Raw genomic sequence first — 22,841 nt, forward strand, 5'->3', positions numbered from 1 at the left:
ATCTTCCAGATAAGATAGTGATTGACAGAATTCTCTAGTCACCATCACCAAGTTAGTAGAACTTCGTGATGAACTATGATATGCAAGGGATAACGGAAACGATTCCCAAGCTCTTCGTAATGCGGAAATTGATGAAGGTAGAAATCGAGAAAAACATCAAGTGTTGATGGTAGACAAGACCACTAGTTTCAAGAAAAGGGTAGAGGGAAGAAGGGGAACTTCAAAAAGAACAGCAAGCAAGTTGCTGCTCAAGTGAAGAAGCCCAAGTCTGATCCTAAGCCTGAGACTAAGTGCTTCTACTGCAAAGGGACTGGTCACTGGAAGCGGAACTACCCCAAGTGATTGGCGGATAAGAAGGATGGCAAAGTGAACATAAGTATATTTGATATACATGTTATTGATGTGTACTTTACTAGTGTTTATAGCAACCCCTCAGTATTTGATACTAGTTCAGTTGCTAAGATTAGTAACTCGAAATGGGAGTTGCAGAATAAACAGAGACTAGTTAAGGGTGAAGTGACGATGTGTGTTGGAAGTGGTTTCAAGATTGACATGATCATCATCGCACACTCCCTATACTTTCGGGATTAGTGTTGAACCTAAATAAGTGTTATTTGGTGTTTGCGTTGAGCATAAATATGATTTGATCATGTTTATTGCAATATGGTTATTCATTTAAGTAAGAGAATAAATTGTTGTTCTGTTTACATAAATAAAACCTTATATGGTTACACACCCAATGAAAATGGTTCGTTGGATCTCGATCGTAGTAATACACATATTCATGATATTGAAGCCAAAAGAAGCAAAGTTAATAATGATAGTGCAACTTATTTGTGGCACTGCCGTTTAGGTCATATTGGTGTAAAGCGCATGAAGAAACTCCATGCTGATGGGATTTTGGAATCACTTGATTATGAATCAGTTGATGTTTACGAACCATGCCTCATGGGCAAAGATGACTAAGACTCCGTTCTCCGGAACAATGGAGCGAGCGACAGATTTGTTGGAAATCATACATACTAATGTATGTGGTCCGATGAATAGGCTCGTGGCAGGTATCATTATTTTCTAATCTTCACAGATGATTTGAGCAGATATGGGTATATCTACTTGATGAAACATAAGTCTGGAACATTTGAAAAGTTCAAAGAATTTCAGAGTGAAGTGGAAAATCATTGTGACAAGAAAATAAAAGTTTCTACGATATGATCGCAGAGGTAAAATATTTGAGTTACAAGTTTGGCCTTCAATTAAAACAATGTGAAATAGTTTCACTACTCACGCCACCTGGAACACCATAGTGTAATGGTGTGTCCGAACGTCATAACCGTACTCTTACCGATCTACCACTATCGTTTTGGGGTTATGCATTAGAGACAGCTGCATTCACGTTAAATAGGGCACCATCTAAATCCGTTGAGACGACACCGTGTGAACTATGGTTTGGCAAGAAACCTAAACTGTCGTTTCTTAAAGTTTGGAGTTGCGATGCTTATGTGAAAAAGTTTCATCTCGATAAGCTCAAACTCAAATCGGAGAAATATGTCTTCATAGGATACCCAAAGGAGACAGTTGGGTACACCTTCTATCACAGATCCGAAGGCAAGACATTCGTTGCTAAGAATGGATCCTTTCTAGAGAAGGAGTTTCTCTCGAAAGAAGTGAGTGGGAGGAAAGTAGAGAACTTGATGAGGTAACTGTACCTGCTCCCTTATTGGAAAGTAGTTCATCACAGAAATCTGTTCCTGTGACTACTACACCAATTAGTGAGGAAGCTAATGATGATGATCATGTAACTTCAGATCAAGTTACTATCGAATCTCGTAGGTAAACCAGAGTGAGATCCGCACCAGAGTGGTACGGTAATCCTATTCTGGAGGTCATGTTACTTGACCATGACGAACTTGCGAACTATGAGGAAGCGATGATAAGCTCAGATTTCGCGAAATGGTTTGAGGCCATGAAATCTGAGATATGATCCATGTATGAGAACAAAGTATGGACTTTGATGGATTTGCCCGATGATCGGCAAGCCATAGAAAATAAATGGATCTTCAAGAGAAAGACGGACGCTGATAGTAGTGTTACTATCTACAAAGCTAGAATTGTCGCAAAAAGGTTTTCGACAAGTTCAAGGTGTTGACTACGATGAGAGTTTCTCACTCGTATCTATGCTTAAGTCTGTCCGAATCATGTTAGCAATTGCCGCATTTTATGAAATCCGGCAAATGGATAAACAAAACTGCATTCCTTAATGGATTTATTAAAGAAGAGTTGTATCTGATACAACCAGAAGGTTTTTTCAATCTTAAAGGTGCTAACAAAATGTGCAAGCTCCAACGATCCATCTATGGACTGGTGCAAACATCTCGGAGTTGGAATATACGCTTTGATAAGTTGATCAAAGCATATAGTTTTATACAGACTTGCGTTGAAGCCTGTATTTACAAGAAAGTGAGTGGGAGCACTACAACATTTCTGATAAAGTATATGTGAAAGACATATTGTTGATCGGAGATAATATAGAATTATTCTGCAAAGTATAAAGGAATGTTAGAAAGGAGTTTTTCAAAGAAAGACCTCGGTGAAGCTGCTTACATATTGAGTATCAAGATCTATAGAGATAGATCAAGACGCTTGATAAGTTTTTTCAATGAGTACATACCTTGACAAGATTTTGAAGTAGTTCAAAATGGAACAGTCAAAGAAAAAGTTTCTTGCCTGTGTTACAAGGTGTGAAGTTGAGTAAGACTCAAAGCCCGACCACGGCAGAAGATAGAAAGAGAATGAAAGTCATTCCCTATGCCTCAGTCATAGGTTCTATAAAGTATGCCATGCTGTGTACCAGATCTATTGTATACCATACACTGTGTTAAGAGAGGGAGTACAATAGTGATCTAGGAGTAGATCAATGGACAGCGGTCAAAATTATCCTTACTGGAATAAGGATATGTTTCTCGATTACGGAGGTGACAAAAGGTTCGTTGTAAAGGGTTACGTCGATGCAAGTTTTGACACTGATCCAGATGACTCTAAGTCTCAATCTAGATACATATTAAAAGTGGGAGCAATTAGCTAGAGTAGCTCCATGCAGAGCATTGTTGACATAGAAATTTGCAAAATACATGCGGATCTGAATGTGGCAGACCCGTTGACTAAACTTCTCTCACAAGCAAAACATGATCACTTTTTGGGTCTTAATCACATAGCGATGTGAACTAGATTATTGAATCTAGTAAACCCTTTGGGTGTTAGTCACATGGAGATGTGAACCAATCACATAAAGATGTGAACTATTGATGTTAAATCACATGGTGAGTTATCTAGATTATTGACTCTAGTGCAAGTGGGAGACTGAAGGAAATGTGCCCTAGAGGCAATAATAAAGTTATTATTTATTTCCTTATATCATGATAAATGTTTATTATTCATGCTACAATTGTATTAACCGGAAATATAATACATGTGTGAATACATAGACAAACAGAGTGTCACTAGTATGCCTCTACTTGACTAGCTCGTTAATCAAAGATGGTTATGTTTCCTAACCATAGACATGAGTTGTCATTTGATTAACGGGATCACATCATTAGGAGAATGATGTGATTGACTTGACCCATTCCGTTAGCTTAGCAATTGATCGTTTAGTTTGTTGCTATTGCTTTCTTCATGACTTATACATGTTCCTATGACTATGAGATTATGCAACTCCCATTTACCGGAGGAACACTTTGTGTGCTACCAAACGTCACAACGTAACTGGGTGATTATAAAGGTGCTCTACAGGTGTCTCCAAAGGTACATGTTGGGTTGGCGTATTTCGAGATTTTCGAGATTAGGATTTGTCACTCCGATTGTCGGAGAGGTATCTCTGGGCCCTCTCGGTAATGCACATCACATAAGCCTTGCAAGCATTGCAACTAATGAGTTAGTTGCGAGATGATGTATTACGAACGAGTAAAGAGACTTGCCGGTAACGAGATTGAACTAGGTATTGAGATACCGACATCGAATCTCGGGCAAGTAACATACCGATGACAAAGGGAACAACGTATGTTGTTATGCGGTCTGACCGATAAAGATCTTCGTAGAATATGTAGGAGCCAATATGAGCATCCAGGTTCCGCTATTGGTTATTGACCGGAGACGTGTCTCGGTCATGTCTACATTGTTCTCGAACCCGTAGGGTCCGCACGCTTAAGGTTTCGATGACAGTTATATTATGAGTTTATGAGTTTTGATGTACCGAAGGAGTTCGGAGTCCCGGATGAGATCGGGGACATGACGAGGAGTCTCGAAATGGTCGAGACGTAAAGATCGATATATTGGACGACTATATTCGGACATCGGAAAGGTTCCGAGTGATTCGGGTATTTTTCGGAGTACCGGGGAGTTACGGGAATTCGGAGAAGTATTGGGCCTTATTGGGCCATAGGAAAGAGAGAGGGGCTGCCTAGGGCAGGCCGCGCCCCCCCCAAGGCCTAGTCCGAATTGGACTAGGGGGAGGGGCTGCGCCCCTTCCTTGTTTCCTACTCCTACTACATGGAAGGACTCCTAGTTGGACTAGGAAAGGGAATCCTACTCCCGGTGGGAGTAGGACTCCCCTAGGGCGCGCCATAGAGAGGGCCGGCCCTCCCCTCCTCCACTCCTTTATATACGGGGGCAGGGGGCACCCCATAGACACACAAGTTGATCCACGTGATCATATTCTTAGCCGTGTGCGGCGCCCCCTCCACCATAGTCCTCGATAATATTGTAGCGGTGCTTAGGCGAAGCCCTGCGACAGTAGTACATCAAGATCGTCACCACGCCGTTGTGCTGACGGAACTCTTCCCCGACATTTTGCTGGATCGGAGTCCGGGGATCGTCATCGAGCTGAACGTGTGCTAGAACTCGGAGGTGCCGTAGTTTCAGTGCTTGATCGGTCGGACCGTGGAGACGTATGACTACATCAACCAAACGCTTCCGTTGTCGATCTACAAGGGTACGTAGATCACACTCTCCCCTCTCGTTGCTATGCATCACCATGATCTTGCGTGTGCGTAGGAAAATTTTGAAATTACTACGTTCCCCAACATCCCCAACAGCAACGCCTGCCCTTATCCTTCCCCTGGACTGCCATTCGGTGGCACATTGGCCATTCTTTCCCTCTCCTATCCACAACCACAGCCAAGACACCCGGCCACCCGCCCTTGCAGTTGTCGTCTAGTTCCGGCCGGTTGGACGCTACCCAGGCCGTCGCTCGTACGCACACACCTCCCCCAACCGCACACCTCACCTGATATGCCTGCAAGTTGTTCGACGTTTTGCCCACAAGGTACAAATGGATAGTGGAGATGAGTACTTTTTCAACAACTTTATTTGCTTTTCAGACGACTCGTCGTTGGACATTAGTGACCACATTGCTAGGCAACAGTCGATGTTTAGGGGCTCGATCCCAAGCCATGCTCCAGCGTTGAATCGCAACAGAGAGAGGCCATTGCCTACTCTGGGAAGACTACTTCAAGTCCACCTCCCCACTCTTCAAACACAAGTTATTCCGGCGCCGCTTCCGGATGGTTAGACATGTGTACAATTGTATTCGGGGGGGAGTGGTGACGCATGATGATTATTTCGTATGCAAGGAGGATGCCCCTGGGAAAGGTTGTCTTCTCCTCTTATCAGAAATGCACTACAAATGGATGCTTGCATATGGAATACATGGTGATCTTATTGATGAGTATGTCTGCATGAGTGAGTCCACGTGCCTAGAATCCATGTACAGGTTCTGCAAGCTATCGTAACGGTGTTTGGCCTAGAGTACTTGATACTTGAGAGAGCCAACTACTGCAGATATAACCCGGTTGTTGGCGATCAATGCAGATAGGGGCTTTCCGGGGATGCTTAGCAGCATAGATTGTATGAACTTAATGTGAAAAACTGTTCATATGCTTGGCAGGGGAAGTAAAGGGCCATCTGAAAGCTTGCACTATCATACTTGAGGCCGTGGCTTCACAAGATCTCTGGATCTGGCACTTTTTTTAGCATGGCCGACTCTCACAATGACATCAACATGCTGCGACATTCTTCGGTGTTCAGAGGGCTTGCAGAATACAACTGCCCAAAGGTTAATATTGAGATATGTGGCCACCAGTACAATAAATGATACTACCTAGCTGATGTATCTATCCTCGACGGACAACTCTTGTGAAAACAATCTCCACCCTAGTTGGAGGGAAGAGGGTTCGGTTTGCTCAAGCACAAGAGAGTACTAGGAAGGACGTGGAGTGTGCTTTTGGTGTTCTTCAATCTTGATGTGGCATCGTTCTATACTCTACTAGAACTTTGACCACCAAGAAGTTGCGGGAGGTGATGACTGTTTATGTGATCATGCACAATATAATCATAGAGGATGAAATCTTCGACCAGGGGTTTCAACTCCAGGGTGAAAGTGTTGTGCCTAAGCATGAAGGAGCGGAGACGTTTGCACAATTCACCTAATTTCATCATGAAATGCATGATTGGGCAACTCACATTCAACTACAAGATGATTTGGTTGAACATATGTGGGCTCACCTGCAACCAATAGATGCATCGGCTCTTTTATTTTAAGTGTATCTGTGACAATTTAGACTTCATTTGGTTTGCAATCTATGAGATTTTTATTTGGTTGTAAAACTATGCCATTTTTATTTGGTTATGAATTATGTGTTGGGCAATGCTTTTGATATGTATGCAAAACAAATGTGCAAAAATATAGCCGCATACCGGCCACACAGATGAAAATGCGTCGGGCATTGGGCACACTGACCACCCAAACATGGATGAGGGCGAATGCCGCCCAAAACGGACATAATTCGCGTCCATTTGCGTCGGCGCGTTGGAGTTGCCCTTAAAGCCCAAGTTACTAATTCTATTATCTTCTCTTTTCTGCATATACTAACAAATTACACGTAAGTGGTGTAGGGGCGCAACAGGGTTCTGGGTGTCGGTTTTTTCCTGGTGTGCTCGTCTTTTCGGTCTTTCCATGTTGTCGAGGAGTCGGAGTTATCCTGGAGGAGCCTAGGTGTTGACGATGACACATGGCTGGTGGTCCGTGGCGCTGGCTCTCCTCATTTTTTGGTGTGTTTTGATGGTCTTCTTAGTCCGAGCTGTATTGGTGCCTACACCGGTGGACGGTTGTTTGGCATGGGTCGACTTGGGTTCCAATGTTTGTGGCGACAAGGATTTTGTTGGTGGAGGTCGGAGTCGCTCGCTCATTGAGCAGTGATATAGATGACGCTTGGTGACGACCTCGACTTTGTGTTTCTTCTCTATGATGTTTTTGTTTCCTCATGTAGATGGCCAGATTGGACGATGTTGCCCTGTGTGGGTTGTTACTACAGTTTTAGCCTGCTTTCTGTTAATTAACCGGACAATCCTCTTCATTTTGAATGAATTAAGGTCTTTAGGGATTGGCTTAAACTACAATTGATTACCGTACGTTGCTATGGAACAACAAATAATCCGCATTACACACATTAACGCGCGGGAGAAGAGCGACCAACCAGCATGGCCACGTGGCGCATGCTAGTTGGTCGTGGCGAGAATTCTTTTGAAAGATGAAAGTAATATTTTTTTCTTAGATTATTTTTGGAAGATGGAAGTGAGACTTTTTTCCCTTTTCTTTTTGAGATATTTATGCCTTTTTTTTCTTTTGAGATGGATGCTATGTCCACGTGTTGCAAGAATGTTTTGTTTTAGTTTTGAGATGAAGGTGCGTTTTTTTAAGAGGGAGAAATACACGCACAACTTATTTTTAAAAGACTCACGACGAAGAGCCTCAACCACTAATATATACAAACACACGTGCGCGCACACACATTTTATCCCTATAACCCATTTGCTCAACTGTGTGATGTTTTGTCATCACGTGCACGTCTTTTTAAACTCAATCCCCATCGCCGCTCCATCAATTTTATTATTTTTGTATTTTTTTCACATTCTCGGTGATTCTAAGGGCACCAGCGCTATCTCATTCGATGCACCCGATAAGTATTGACTTTCCCCTGAAAAAAGGGTTGACTTATTAATCCTTTGTTATTTGGCACGGACGATAGTGCATTTTTCAAAACACAAGAAAAGAACCCAGAGTACATACATAGTAAAAAAGACGGATGAAAAACCACCCGAAAACCGCGGCCAACGCGCACGGCACGGCACGGCCATTGCCATTGCGCTGGGCGCCGCCGCGTAAACAGGGGGTGGGGTTCCCTTCCCGGCCGGATTAACCACGGTTTTACTCCACGTCAACATCAACGCCATCCCCACCTCCACGGCAGCCAGCCCATCGCCGCCTCTTCTCCCCCTCCCCACCCCCACTCCAACCCCCATCACCCCCCCCGAACCTTCTAGAACCCCAAGAGGCCAGAACCCTACCCCCCATGGCGGCCTCGCTCCTCTCGCGCGCCGCCTCGGCCGCCTTCGCCCTCCGCGGCGGCGCCCGGCTCCTCCCCAAGGAAACCCCCCTTCCTCCCCCCCTCCTCCTCCCGCTCCTCATCCTCCTCGCCACCGCCGCCGGCACGCCCCCCGCGGTCGTAACCCTGCCGCTGCAACCCCCGCCTCGATCCGCCAGGTCTGACGGCGCTCTGTGTTTGGAAACTTGCAGGGCAGGGTCGGATGGGCGCGCGCGGCGGAGGTCGGCTGCGGGGCGTCGCTGTCGCCGTCGATGACGCGGTTCGGGATCGCCGCGCGCTTCAACGCCACCTCGTCGGCCGTGTCGGAGGCCGCCGCCGCGTCGGGCGCCGTCCACGCGGTGCCGCGGACCGAGCCTGTCGTGTCCGCCGAGTGGCTCCACGCCAACCTCAGGGACCCCGATGTGAAGGTATAGCACTTGCGGTTCTGCTGCGCCTGCCCTCTGAAATCTGAATGTCAGTTGTACAGTTAGTATAGTCTAGATTTAAGACAGGGTACTCATATGGCTGGGGTTCTGCTGCCGTGGCAATTTGGTCAGCGCTGCTACAAGTGATAAATCTGTTTGCTAAACTAGTGATGTTAGCTAGTACGTGAATCGATATTTTAGCTGAAAGAGGATTTTGATGGGCGTTGTTTTAGCACTAGCACCAATCTCAAGTCTTTAAAAAACAAACGAAGTGCCTCTATATTACAGTTCATGACGAAAGTCAACGCCCCTCGGCTGCAATTTTTCGTCTGCACAATTTACACTGCGTCCACATTACGGATAAACCTATTTCCAAAAAGAAAATCTTTGTTACTGAAAAATGGTACATTTTGGAGACCTTTTCTTTCTCGACATTATTGACATAGTCTCGGGCTCTCATCACAATGAATAATAGAACATATACTACTAGGAGGAATCACATTTAACTATGCTTTTCATAGGATAGTCTTGTTACTGTTAAATATGTCCACTGGCATACATTGTACGTAGTATCTTATTATGCTCTTACTTTTTGTCTAGGTACTTGATGCCTCTTGGTATATGCCTGCAGAACAAAGGAATCCACTTCAGGAGTACCAGGTAATAATGGTTACATGTGTTATGTTCATGGTATGAAATTGTTCTGCCATTGCACTTCGCTGATGGCTGTATATGCTTACTGTTGTTGTTTATTTATTTAAGGATCCTAATATTTACTTCATTCTTTCCTAGGTGGCTCATATCCCTGGTGCCTTATTCTTTGATGTCGATGGAATATCTGACAGAGCATCTAATGTAAGTTCTGCTCACGAATTAAAAATTAGTCGAACTTTGTTAGTCTCTACATGTTATATCACTGTCCCATTTCGAGCATCCAGTGTAAGTTCTGCTCGTGAATTGCAGATTAGTTGTATGAACTTTATTCGTTTATATTACTCTGCATTTCTTTACCTGTGACATGTGCTTTTCTCTATACTTCTTTATTGATATCTTACCATAGATACTCACAGCATTGCTGTGCATTATGCATTTCAATAGTAGGCCAGAACAAGGTAGAGAATTAACCGAGTCTCCTCAGTTCACTTTTTAACAAGGGCATGTTGACAGCTCCAGTTCGATTAATAGATTGAACCAAAACACCTGACTCAATATATCAGTCCATGTTGATACATAACATTTGTAGAGGATGACACTGGAAGTACTATTCTCTTGCATATCAGCAGCTAAAATATTAGCCAACTCCAGAAGTACAAGTTCAGGAAAAAGGGGCACGGAAACAGCAACCGCCATGCCACAAAACAGTGAACACACAGAGATTTTTTTTAGTTGTGATCTGACGATTCCTATTTTTAACCCCTTATTAGTTGATGATTTAAAGTCACTGAGTTAGTGAAGTTTGGTTTCTTATAGCTACACGAGCGAGCTTAACATACTTGGTGTGATAGTACAAACGTTTTTGTTTCTATTCTTGTTTTCTATGTTCTTCCCTTTCCTGTCTTCAACCTTCACATGAACTGAATGTATTATTTTTTGAGTCAGCTGCCACACATGCTGCCATCTGAAAAAGCATTTTCTGCCGCTGTGTCTTCCCTTGGCATCTACAACAAAGATGGAATAGTAGTTTATGATGGAAAGGGTCTATTTAGCGCTGCCCGTGTTTGGTGGTAAGTTTATTATTTTTCCTTCCTCAGAACTAGGCAAAACAAGCTAGACTAGAATTCCATAAGAAACAAGAGACAATTCTTGTTTTCTGTTATTCTTAGATGATTATAGTTTTGTTACCAGTGCATGTGTGACATGCTTCATTTGTAAAGTTTGTTTTTACTTAACTGCATGTGCTTGATGTTTGTTACCTTGATAACAGGATGTTTCGTGCTTATGGACATGACAAAGTTTGGGTTTTGGATGGAGGTTTGCCCGAATGGCGTGCTTCTGGGTATGACGTTGAATCAAGTGCCTCTAGTGATGCTATCTTAAAAGCCAGTGCTGCTAGTGAAGCAATTGAGAAAGTTTATCAGGGGCAATCGGTAAATTATCTTACACCCCTCCTTTTGTTTTGGCAATACTGCATCTGGAATCTCAGTGTGTCTTACTAGTACAACTGATTTATCAATCTCTTAATTCCGATATCTAAGTAACTATTAGCTGTCGTAATGGGTTCTTTTCTTCATATTTAGTTATATATAAAAGAACTTACATTCATCTGTTTGATGTAGGTTGGTCCCGCCACATTTGAAGCAAAGTTGCAGCCTCATCTTCTTTGGAATCTTGATCAGGTTAGTGGTGTTCTTTTCCACTGTGTCGCCATTCACTAAATTCATACTGCATGTTGGATATAACTGATGTACATAATTTGCTCAGGTGAAAGAGAATATCGAGGCCCAGACACATCAACTTATAGATGCTCGAGGGAAGCCTAGGTAATGCTAATATTTTATTCTGGAAAACGATACTTTATTCTTTATTCTGTACATAGTCTTGTCCTTCATCTTTATTCTTTTAAGGCTTGTATATGTATTATGCTGGCTTTTAAGAGGCAGTTCTGTTTTTTCTGGTACGGGTAACCATCAAATATGTTAAAATGTTTTTTTTTGGAGCTGCAACAGAAAAATCTTTGAGCCCTTATCTTTTTGCATTGGTGATGGATGAGGTCACAAGGGATATACAAGGAGATATCCCATGGTGTATGCTCTTTGCGGATAATGTGGTGCTAGTTGACGATAGTCGGACGGGGGTAAATAGGAAGTTAGAGTCATGGGACAAACCTTGGAATCGAAAGGGTTTAGGTTTAGTAGAACTAAAACCGAGTACATGATGTGCGGTTTCAGTGCTACTAGGTGTGAGGAGGAGGCTGTTAGCCTTGATGGCCAGGTGGTACCTCGGAAGGACACCTTTCGGTATTTGGGGTCAATGCTACAGGAGGATGGGGGTATTGATGAAGATGTGAACCATCGAATCAAAGCCGGATGGATGAAGTGGCACCAAGCTTCTGGCATTCTCTGTGACAAGAGAGTGCCACAAAAGCTAAAAGGCAAGTTCTACAGGACGGCAGTTCGACCCGCAATGTTGTATGGCGCTGAGTGTTGGCCGACTAAAAGGCGACATGTTCAACAGTTAGGTGTGGCGGAGATGCGTATGTTGAGATGGATGTGTGGCCACACGAGGAAGGATCGAGTCCGGAATGATGATATACGAGATAGAGTTGGGGTAGCACCAATTGAAGAGAAGCTTGTCCAACATCGTCTGAGATGGTTTGGGCATATTCAGCGCAGGCCTCCAGAAGCTCCAGTGCATAGCGGACGGCTAAAGCATGCGGAGAATGTCAAGAGATGGCGGGGTAGACCGAATTTGACATGGGAGGAGCCCGTTAAGAGAGACCTGAAGGATTGGAGTATATCACCAAAGAGCTAGATATGGACAGGGGTGCGTGGAAGCTTGCTATCCATGTAACCAGAGCCATGAGTTGGTTGCGAGATCTTATGGGTTTCACCTCTAGCCTACCCCAACTTGTTTGGGACTAAAGGCTTTGTTGTTGTTGTTGTTGTTGCAACAGAAAAATCTTTGATTTTGGTAGACATTCAGTTACTAAATAATTGCATACTGTTGCACTGTAATGCACCTCATAGAAATGACAAAGTGACCCTAATAAGTAGCTATATTCAGCAGAAATTATTTGGATAATCTTCATAGTCAGACTCATCATGCTATCCTTCTAGAGCGTACTAAGTGCCGGAAACTCCCACACAAGGTGGGGTCTGGGTAAGGGAATTTCTAGACAGCCTTACCTTGCATAATAATTCTGCAAGGAGGCTTGTTCGAAGTCTAGAATATTTATTTGTCAATAAGTAGGCACCATTTTTTTGCATTTTGAGTATACTTTTGTTGTTGTCTTGCCCTGTCCAACCGTAATACTTGACATGGTTTATGATATCGACTTGTGCTTCTTGTTTGTTACCTCCTGAAAAAGGTGAAATGCTTCATTGAGCTGTATGTGATGCCTATCAGTTACATACTCTGACATGCAATGTATGCCAGATTTGATGGTGCAGTTCCAGAGCCACGCAAGGGAATAAGAAGCGGGCATGTGCCTGGGAGCAAATGCGTTCCTTTTCCTCAGGTTGAAACTTGGAATAATCGATTCAGTTTTGTACTCGTATTTTGAACATGATGATACTTTGGTTAAATTTGCATTGTGCATAGATGTTGCTAAGTCTTCTTTGACTTTCTGCAGGTGCTTGACAGTTCACAGAAGCTATTGCCTGCAGATGATCTCCGTAAGCGATTCGAGCAAGAAGGTATGTACTTTATTCATGTAAATTTTCAGAACACTTCCTCCTGCTAGTGACGCCCTCCAGGCTGTGTTTGTCCGGGTTGGAAGTATTTTCCTCACCCTTTTGAAATTATCTGTGCATGTTAACTGCTAAACTAATATTGTGTCATTCCAAATGTTAGCATAGCTTCTTCAAATGTCCAGCCATTGATTACGAGTTGAGGGACTAGTCGAGACTAGTCGCTAGACTAGTCTATGAGTCGCATTCTGTGTGTCGACTAGAAATCTCGTGTAGACTAGTTCGCCGAGTCGAGGAGTCGAAGGACTAGTCGTAGACTAGTCTAGACTAGTCGTGCACCTTGAGTCGTTCGACTCATTTTTTTTATTTTTTAGGGATTGGGAGGGGATAAGTGAGCCAGCCACCCTGCCCCTTTCCCTCCATTGCTTATGCTCTTCATGGATCTGCACTCCTCTGCTCTGGCCCTTTCCCTCCATTGCTTCTGCTCTCCCTAGATCTGCCCTACGGTCTCCCTCTGCTGCCTTCTGGCTACTGGATCCGCTCGTCCCTCAGGTTGCAGTAAGCAAGCAAGCATACTAGCAAAGTAATTTCTCCCTTCTCTTCTTCCCTTCTTTGATTCGATTTTTACCCCCTGCCCTCTTCTTTATTTCGTTTTGTTTGCTTCAGTTTCAAGATCCTTAGGTCTAAAGTGCAATGCCTATGTCGGAAATATCTCAAGTACTGTATTCAGCAGCTGCAGCTCAGACCAATGAGCAATATGATCCATCGAAGGATCCTGCAAGAAGCCAACTAGGAGCAAGGATCCAACATGGAAATATGCTTACTGGACTAATCTGCAGGACAAATTGACGCTCCAATGCACTTTCTATAGTATATATTACATATTAATACTAGGTTTTAGTAATTGATTACTGCAAGTTGTGAACTACAGTACCATGTCGACTAGTCCAGCAGTAGTCTAGACTAGTCACGATTAGTCTATGAGTCTCAACCTTCGAACGACTCGTCGACTCGTAAACGTTGTGTCCAGCATAATTGTGTTTGGCACCCAGTGGCTCATGTTTATGCCTGTTTTAGTTGTATTTAGTGCAGAAATGAACTATGGCCAATTGGCCGTAGTATTTCCAGTCTTTTTCTAATTCTTCTGGTTTGGTTTTGACTTTTGAATCAGGTATATCACTTGATCAACCCATTGTGACCTCTTGCGGCACTGGTGTGACAGCATGTGTTCTAGCTTTGGTAAGTTTCCCTGGGATTTGAGATGCAAATATTTTTTGCTGATGCATGTTGCTAAAGCGTATTGTCCCATTTTAGGGTCTTCATCGCCTCGGCAAAACTGATGTTGCTGTATATGATGGATCATGGACTGAATGGGGTGCTCACCCTGACACTCCAGTTGCTACCGCTGTTTAGTCTCCCGTGCAGTTTATGGAGCGCCATCTTTTGTACTCCCACCTCTCAGTGTATTAAGGTCAGAAGGCAAAGGAGACTGAAGAGTTTGGGTGGGTGTAAGGTTGTGGAAGCGACGCTGTTCGGCGTTTTCATTGTAAATTATCGAAACAGAGAAAATTGGAATATATACACTATGTGAATCAATGGTCGATCACTTCTCTGCGCTGGGTAATAATAAAGACATAACAAAATTCCACTGCCATTGTTTAGACATACTTTTTTTTTGAAACGAGATTAGACGGACTTCACTTACTGCAGCTATGTTATGCAACTTCTACCGATCGAATTCTGTTTTACTATGAATTTATGTTACACCTGTACATACTTCTCAAAATCAGTTTGAGAATCTGATGCATCATTTCAGCAGGGGATGCTTCAGTCGAGCTTGCTGCTAGGGTGGTACCGGCCATGCTGATGCTGACGACTTGCAACTGAAGAAGTGCCAGAGCTACAAGGTGTGCCGGTGTTGCTGCTGCAGCCTGTCACGGTGAAGATGTAGAAGTGAAAGTACCGACCTGCGGCATAACCGCAGTGCGTTGACAGCCTGCCTGATGGTCGGCCTCAGGCTCTGATCAGGGTGAGCGCACCAGAGTCCGACAACCATCACACACTCCATCTACTTGCCGTCAAATTCTCCTTGTAGCCGCTCATCGGCAGCGTCAAGAATCCTTCCCCTGCCGTACCAGTCCCAGACCCACTGAGTCAGGTGCATCGTGTCGTCCTCGTGCTCAGCTGTAACCAGAGGGCGCCTGCTGCAGGCGATCTCAAGGAGGACGACGCCGAGGCTGTAGACGTCTGACTCGGCGTTTGTTTTGCGGGTGATCACGCATTCCGGGTCCATGTACCCCATGGTGCCAGCGAACACCGTGGTGTGTGATCCTCGGCCATGGTTGACGAGCCTGGCCAGCCCGAAGTCACCGAGCTTGGCGACGAAGGAGGCGTCCAGCATGACATTGCTTGGCTTGATGTCCCTGTGCAGGACGCACTGCTCCCACTCCTGGTGAAGGTACAGGAGGGCAGAGCCGAATCCCAGCACAATCTCATGCCTGACCGGCCATGGGAGCACGGCAGTGTTGTTGCGGCCGTAGAGGTGTGTGTCGAGGCTGCCGTTGGGCATCAGCTCGTACACGAGGAGGAGCTCGCCGCTGCCGTGGCACCAGCCGATGAGCTGCACCAGGTTCCGGTGCCGAAGCCGGCTTATGATCCTCACCTCGGAGGCATACTCCTTCCTCCCTTGCCTGGAGCCCTTGGAAACTCTCTTGATGGCAACGTCAATGTTCATTTCCTTCAAGAATCCTCTGTACACCGAGCCGAATCCTCCTTCCCCGAGCTTCTTCTCGTCGGAGAAGCTGTCAGTAGCCATGGCCAGCTCGCCGTAGCGGAACCGCTTTGGCCCGGTCCCTTTCTCGAAGTCGTCTTCCATGGCCAGGTCGTCGCCGTCCAAGAAACTGCTCTCTTCAAGGATCTTAGCCTGCTTCCGCCGCCGTAGAGAGAGACAGACCAAGGAGCCAAGAATGATCAGTGACGACACGGAACCGACTGAGAGGCCGATGACAAGCGCTCTTCTGGAGCCGGACGATGATTCTGAAGGAAAAATAAAATCCATGGAAAACACTGCATCAGCATCATAGCAATTCACACTTTCACTCCTGTGTCTGCAAAGATGCGAGTAGGATGGGGACTCACCACCCGGCTGTGCAGACGGCGGCGGCGGTGACCGTGGAGATGGCTGCGGCGGTTCAGGTGGGAGGGTGATGTCGAAGGCGCCAAGCTGGTATTTGACGTAGCAGCTGTACGCCTTGATGGCACCGCCGGTCTGGTCTTTGAAGGTTGCCGTGAGCTGCCCGACCACGGAGGAGAGGCACCCGGAGCACGCTGACCCGTTGAGATCCCTGGTGCACTGCGCCAGTCCGTACACCAGCTTCGCCGCGTCGCCATCGTAAGCCGTGGTCCCGTTCGCCACTCGCGACGGCGAGCTCGCCGCCTGCCCCGTGAGGCCGGTCATCAGCTTGAGCCACGCGTTGAACATCTTGGTCGGGTCGACGGTGACGCCCGCGACGCTCGTGGCCTCGAGGACGCCCACGTCGAGGTCGGCGACGGAGAAGAAGGAGGCTGGCGAGTACCGGAGCACGCACGCGTCGTATGCCGCGCTCACGTTCCGGCTTCCGGGGCACTCACTCGTGATCCGGGCTGGAGCATCGGCCAGGAATTCCTGGCACTGCATCGCGTTGCTGTCGGCGTAGCACATGACGAGGCCGAAGACCTGGTCGGGCGTCCCCGGCAGCCCGGCCGTGCCGTTGTAGAACCAGCCGTTGTCGCCGGCAGCCGCGGGGAGGGCGGCGAGGAGCTCGTCGAGGCTCTTCTTGTACTGGCTGCCGTCGGTGTAGTTATCTTTAGTCGAGCAGGAAGGGTTACCATTACCAATCGCCGCTGCCGGCGTGGCGCAGAACGAGCCGATGACGGCGAGGAGTAGAAGGACACGCCCGGGAAGCCATCGACGGCCGGTGATCGAACGCCGATGCCAGGACGATAAGGATGCGTTCGGTTTCCTGAACCACAGGAAATGAGGTGCAGGAAGAATCTAGAGGACGAGTAATGCTACGTCCAGAAATTTTGAGGGGTTTTATGGGTTGACTTTGACTTGGCAAATTGTGATTGGATTGAAGGGAAAGGAACCCCACCCAGCGGAAATTCAGGGGGACGATGCAGAGAATTGGAGAAGGGAGACACTAAGAGCATCTCCAACAGAGGAGCTATCGGACACGGAACCCTTCCGTGTCGTGTTACACTTACAAATATACATATGAAAGTTTTATTCATCCGCCCATCCTGTTCGAACGGGCCTGAAGATACAAAACACTTGTTATTTATGTGCCAAAAGGCAAAAGAGGTTTAGGAGAAGCTAGGATTGCACGAGGCCACTTAAAAAGCTTGTGAGATCGATCGTGTGGGAGAGGCAGTATTTGAATTTCTACTTATGCCAGAACACGAGCTATCTATAGTGGGCATACGGAATGTTCGCAAACTGATCGCTATAACAGCCTGGTATTTATGGTGGAAAAGACGTTCACTAGTCCATCAGGGAAAGACCGAAGATGTATACCAAATTTCGATGGGAGCCTGTGCTATAATGACAAACTATGTTAATGCCCAATCCTCTAGGACAACAAATAGAATAGAAGGATGGACGAGAACCCCTCTAGGTTTTGTGAAATTAAATGTCGATGCCTCTTTCGATCAATACATGCTTAGAGGCACAGTGGGATCTGTACTTAGAGATGACAAAGGAAGATTCATTGTTGGAGCTAATTGGAGGATGAATTGGCGTGTAGATGTTTTAACAACAGAAGCCATGGCACTATGATTTGGCATATTACTTGCACAAAAAGGCGAGAAGCAACCGTCTTGTTGTTAACTCCGACAATATGGAAGTAATTGACACCATGAAGAATGAAGGACATTCAGCGGGAGCGGCGGCTGCTGTGTCTGATGATTGTTACTTTATGGCTTGTGATTTTCTGTTAATTAGATTTAAACATTGTAATAGGGAGACAAATAAAGTAGCTTATGAAATTGTTAGATTAGCTAAATTTTCTGAGACAAGGGATTTGTTTGAGGAACCTATGAATGATATTGTAAATTTTCTTATAGACTATGTAACCATTATTTTTAATAAATAAAGAAGATGTTTTACTTCAAAAAAAAACAGGCACGCTACCGGTTCTAAAAAAAACCATATTGTTTTTTTGCAGCGCTGAAATAGCATGTTAGCGCGCACATGAGGGTCGTTGCTTTACCAGGCGTTGCAAAATTTAGCGCGCCGCTATAGCGCTTCACCAGGCGTTGCAAAATCCAGCGTGCATGACCAACCGGTGGTTGATTTTTTTTTGAAACAACACATACAGAAAAATATGAAACAACACATAGTTCAAATTCATAGCATAATTCAAGCCCCAAACTACAAGCAAGTTCATACGATGCTAAGATAAGGCATGCTAATAAAACTAGATAAAACGATGCAAATAAAACTGGATAAAACTACTCCTCATCCTTTTCGGTGGTGTAGTCCGACGACGTAAACGCGTCGAGCCACCGAGGGTCTTCATCGCCCCAGGTCGACGCAGGTCCCAACTCGATCTGGGCTTCCGCTAGTTCCTTCCGTGCACGCTTGTCCACCCGACGCACGGCTCGCTCCGCCCTCCTCTACAGCCAGAACTCGTTCTCGGCGGCGACATCCTGCGGGAAGCGCTCACGCCACACCGCCATGGCGTGCTCGTCCACCTTGGTGATGAGGAGGCGGCGATCCTCGTCGCGGATTAGTCCTGAGGGAGGCACGAGATCCTGCGTCTGCTCACGCGTCCGCACGTCGGTGAAGTTCATCTGTGACCGAGGTCGCCTGAGGCGCCACGCCACCGCGTCGTACGCGCGGGCGGTCTCGAACGTGCCAAGCCCGAGGCATGTATCGTCGGAGCGGATCTCCGCGTAATACATGCTAGAGGGGCGGAGGCGGACGCCATGGTAGCCCGAGCTGCTTCTGGGGCGCGGCAGTATGACATGGCGCCGGGAGAGGCAGGGGGAGAAGGTGCAACGGCGGCGGGGCGCTGGAAGAGGCGGGGGAGAAGGGGCGGCGACGGCGGGGCATCGAAAGAGGCGAGGAAGAAGGCGCGGCGGGAGGAAACGAGTGACGGTTGGCGGACGCCCGTGCACGGCTTTTAACTAGCATGCTAGGCGACACGCGTCAAAACTGCCGTCCGCGCTGCCACTTTTTCCCGCGCGCCAAACTTTCATGCGCCTGCGGGAGCGCGCTGCACGGCCTATGCTTGTCCTCAAGCAATTCAGTTGACAAACTGAAAGAAAGAAAGAAAAAACTTTTACAAATTTTGTTTGCTCTTATTGTTGTAAATATGTCAAGTTAGCATTCAAGTTTTCAGCAAAGATTATAACTAACCACATTTGCAATAATTCTCAGGTCTCATGATTACTCATATCAATAACATGATCAACTAGCAAGCCATAATAATAAATCTCAGATGACAACACTTTCTCAAAACAATCATAATATGATATAATAAGATGGTATCTCGCTAGCCCTTTCTGAGACCGCAAAACATAAATGCAGAGCACCTTTAAAGATCAAGGACTGACTAGACAGTGTAATTCATGGTAAAAGAGATCCAATCATAGTCATACCCAATATAAATTAACAGTGATGAATGCAAATGACAGATGTGCTCTCCAGCTAGTGCTTTGTAATAAGAGGGTGATGACTCAACATAAAAGTAAATGGATAGGCCCTTCGCAGAGGGAAGCAGGGATTTGTAGAGGTGCCAGAGCTCGGTTTTGCAATAGAGATAAATTGTATTTTGAGCGATATACTTTCATTGTCAACGTAACAAATAAGAGATGGCGATATCTTCCATGCTAAACACATTATAGGCGGTTCCCAAACAGAATGGTAAAGTTTATACTCCCCCTCCACCAACAAGCATCAATCCATGGCTTGCTCGAAACAACGAGTGCCTCCAACATACATCAGGTCCCAGGAGGAATTTTTTTTGCAATTAATTTTGATTTAGTTTGCATAAAGCATGGGACTGGGCATCCCGGTGACCAGCCATTTTCTCGTGAGTGGGGAGCGGAGTCCACTCCTCTTGAGAATAACCCGCCTAACACGGAAGATAAGGACATCCTTGGTTGATACATGAGCTATTCGAGCATACAAAACAGAATGTTTATTTGAAGGTTTAGAGTTTGGCACATACAAATTTACTTGGAACGAAAGGTAGATACCGCATATAGGAAGGTATAGTGGACTCATTTGGAATAACTTTAGGGTTTAAGGGATTGGATGCACAAGCAGTATTCCCGCTTAGTACAAGTGAAGGCTAGTAAAAGACTGGGAAGCGACCAACTAGAGAGCGACAACAGCCATGTACATGCATTAAAATTAATAAACATTGGATGCAAGCATGAGTAGGATATAATCCACCATGAACATAAATATCATGAAGGCTATGTTGATTTGTTTCAACTACATGCGTGAACATGTGCCAAGTCAAGTCACTTAAATCATTCAAAGGAGGATACCACTCTATCATACCACATCATAATCATCTCAATAGCATGTTGGCACGCAAGATAAACCATTATAACTCATAGCTAATCAAGCATGGCACAAGCAACTATGATCTCTAATTGTCATTGCAAACATGTTTATTCATAATAAGCTGAATCAAGAACGAGGGACTCATCATATTTACAAAAACAAAAGAGGTCGAGTTCATACCAGTTTTTCTCATCTCAGTCAGTCCATCATATATCATCATAATTGCCTTTCACTTGCATGACCGAACAGTGTGAATAATAATAAGAGTGCACGTGCATTGGACTAAGCTGAAATTCCCCCAAGTTTAGGCTTTTGGCATAAGTTGGTCTATGGCCACGGCTGGCCTGGCTGATATCCATAATAATAGTTGTTGGGGTCATACTGTGATGAGGAATAGTTGGGATCATACTGATGTGCAGCGGTTATCGCCTGCTGAGCTCCAGCGTGGAGTCAAGCTGCCTCCGCTCTCCTCTCATACTCTTCTGCCTCCTCTCTGGTAATAACATATCTTATTTTTGTGCGAAGATGAATACTCAAACCTCCTCACAAATGAACTTGTGAGATCATGATACTGGGGGCATTTGTTAGCCTCAAAATCCTCAAGACCGGCATTGCGCAAATATGATTTGAATTCTTCTTTAATTCCTGCACGGTCCATAAAAGTTTCCGACGGCCATTCGCAAGGCCGTACCGGAGCGTCTCTTGGTGGATCCTCGTCAGCATCGCGCATAGCAATCCTGGGTCCTTGCTTCTTAGAGGAACCACCTTGGAACATCTTCCTAAGCATAATGTTTTTCTCTGAAAAATTCTGAAATTTTTAGTAACTTCAAACAAAAGTGAACCAACTTCAATAAAACTGATAGCAACTACTCCTACAAGTGCCTAGAGCCTATATCAAGCATTAGAACTACTTGGGACCATATAAATTTGACATGCAAGCTCAAGAACATGGTCACCTATGCAGCACAAATTTGCAAAGAATAAAGCACTAGAATAAAAACTAATTGGACCAATGGAGGAGTCACATACCAAGGAACAATCTCCCCAAGCAGTTTTGCGAGAGGTGCTTTGAGCAAGGAGATCGAAAATCACAGCAAAAGTGGCTGGAACTCGTGCTTGAGTTGGTTTTTCGGGTTTGTGTGAGACAGAGGAAGAAGATGGGTGTTGTGATAAGTGGAGGAGGGCCACCGTGGGCCCACGAGGCAGGGGGCGCGCCCTAGAGGGGGGGGGGCGCCCACCACCCTCGTGGCTAGGTGGCAGCTCCTCCCGCGGTAATTTTTGCACGGTAAATCCTTAAATATTCCCGAAAAAATCATATTAAATTGGCATGGCATTCTGAGGACTTTTATTTTCGGGATATTTTTATATTGCACGGATAAGTCAGGAAACAGACAGAAAAATACTATTTTTACTTTATTTCTACTAATTAACAAAAAGTATAGAGAGGGTACAGAAGTTTGTGCTTCTAGTTTCATCCATCTCATGCTCATCAAAAAGAATCCACTAACAAGGTTGATCAAGTCTTGTTAACAAACTCATTCCGATAATCATGAAACCGGGGAAATTTCGAATAACACTAAGTTATCTCAACGGGGATATGCACATCCCCTATAATAAGTATATCATATTTCTTTTTGGCAGTAGGGAGAGGAAATTCAAAACCTCCAAATATAATCGATGGAATTTTTCCAATGGAGTTGATACTATGAACTTGAGGTTGTTTCCTCGGAAAGTGTACCGTATGCTCATTACCATTAACATGAAAAGTGACATTGCCTTTGTTGCAATCAATAACAGCCCCTGCAGTATTAAGAAAAGGTCTTCCAAGAATAATAGACATACTATCATCCTCGGGAATATCAAGAATAACAAAGTCCGTTAAAATAGTAACGTTTGCAACCACAACAGGCACATCCTCACAGATACCGACAGGTATAGCAGTTGATTTATTAGCCATTTGCAAAGATATTTCAGTAGGTGTCAGCTTATTCAAGTCAAGTCTACGATATAAAGAGAAAGGCATAACACTAACACCGGCTCCAAGATCACATAAAGCAGTTTTAATATAATTTCTTTTAATGGAGCAAGGTAT

General features: G+C 45.1%; 1 protein-coding gene and 1 pseudogene across 2 annotated transcripts; one reads left to right on the plus strand and one right to left on the minus strand.

Annotated features, from left to right (window-relative positions):
• The first annotated feature begins 8,326 nt into the window (after nucleotides 1–8,326).
• LOC125507845 (thiosulfate/3-mercaptopyruvate sulfurtransferase 2) lies at nucleotides 8,327–14,845 on the plus strand. 2 transcript variants are annotated; one of them, XM_048672368.1, is made up of 12 exons: nucleotides 8,327–8,480; nucleotides 8,630–8,845; nucleotides 9,443–9,502; nucleotides 9,635–9,697; nucleotides 10,442–10,566; nucleotides 10,767–10,929; nucleotides 11,119–11,178; nucleotides 11,264–11,322; nucleotides 12,938–13,019; nucleotides 13,134–13,197; nucleotides 14,363–14,430; nucleotides 14,506–14,845. In XM_048672368.1, the coding sequence occupies exons 1-12, from the start codon at nucleotides 8,406–8,408 to the stop codon at nucleotides 14,602–14,604; spliced, it is 1,134 nt and encodes a 377-aa protein (XP_048528325.1). In that variant the 5' UTR covers nucleotides 8,327–8,405; the 3' UTR covers nucleotides 14,605–14,845. The 2 variants fall into 2 exon arrangements, with proteins under 2 accessions (XP_048528325.1, XP_048528324.1); XM_048672367.1 differs by having other exon boundaries at nucleotides 8,335–8,555.
• On the minus strand, nucleotides 14,827–18,104 carry LOC125506765 (annotated as a pseudogene).
• Between the last annotated feature and the right edge of the window lie 4,737 nt (nucleotides 18,105–22,841).

Source organism: Triticum urartu, chromosome 5, assembly GCF_003073215.2.
Source record: "Triticum urartu cultivar G1812 chromosome 5, Tu2.1, whole genome shotgun sequence".
NCBI classification, from domain to species: Eukaryota; Viridiplantae; Streptophyta; class Magnoliopsida; order Poales; family Poaceae; genus Triticum; species Triticum urartu.

What these genes read in the sequence shown, in the direction of transcription:
- LOC125507845 (XM_048672367.1), top strand. Translation starts at nt 8,406, where the DNA reads ATGGCGGCCTCGCTCCTCTCGCGCGCCGCCTCGGCCGCCTTCGCCCTC. An exon ending in CCGCCGGCACGCCCCCCGCG is followed by an intron (nt 8,556 to 8,629) that starts GTCGTAACCCTG and finishes GGAAACTTGCAG; the next exon opens with GGCAGGGTCGGATGGGCGCG. An exon ending in TTCTTTGGAATCTTGATCAG is followed by an intron (nt 11,179 to 11,263) that starts GTTAGTGGTGTT and finishes TAATTTGCTCAG; the next exon opens with GTGAAAGAGAATATCGAGGC.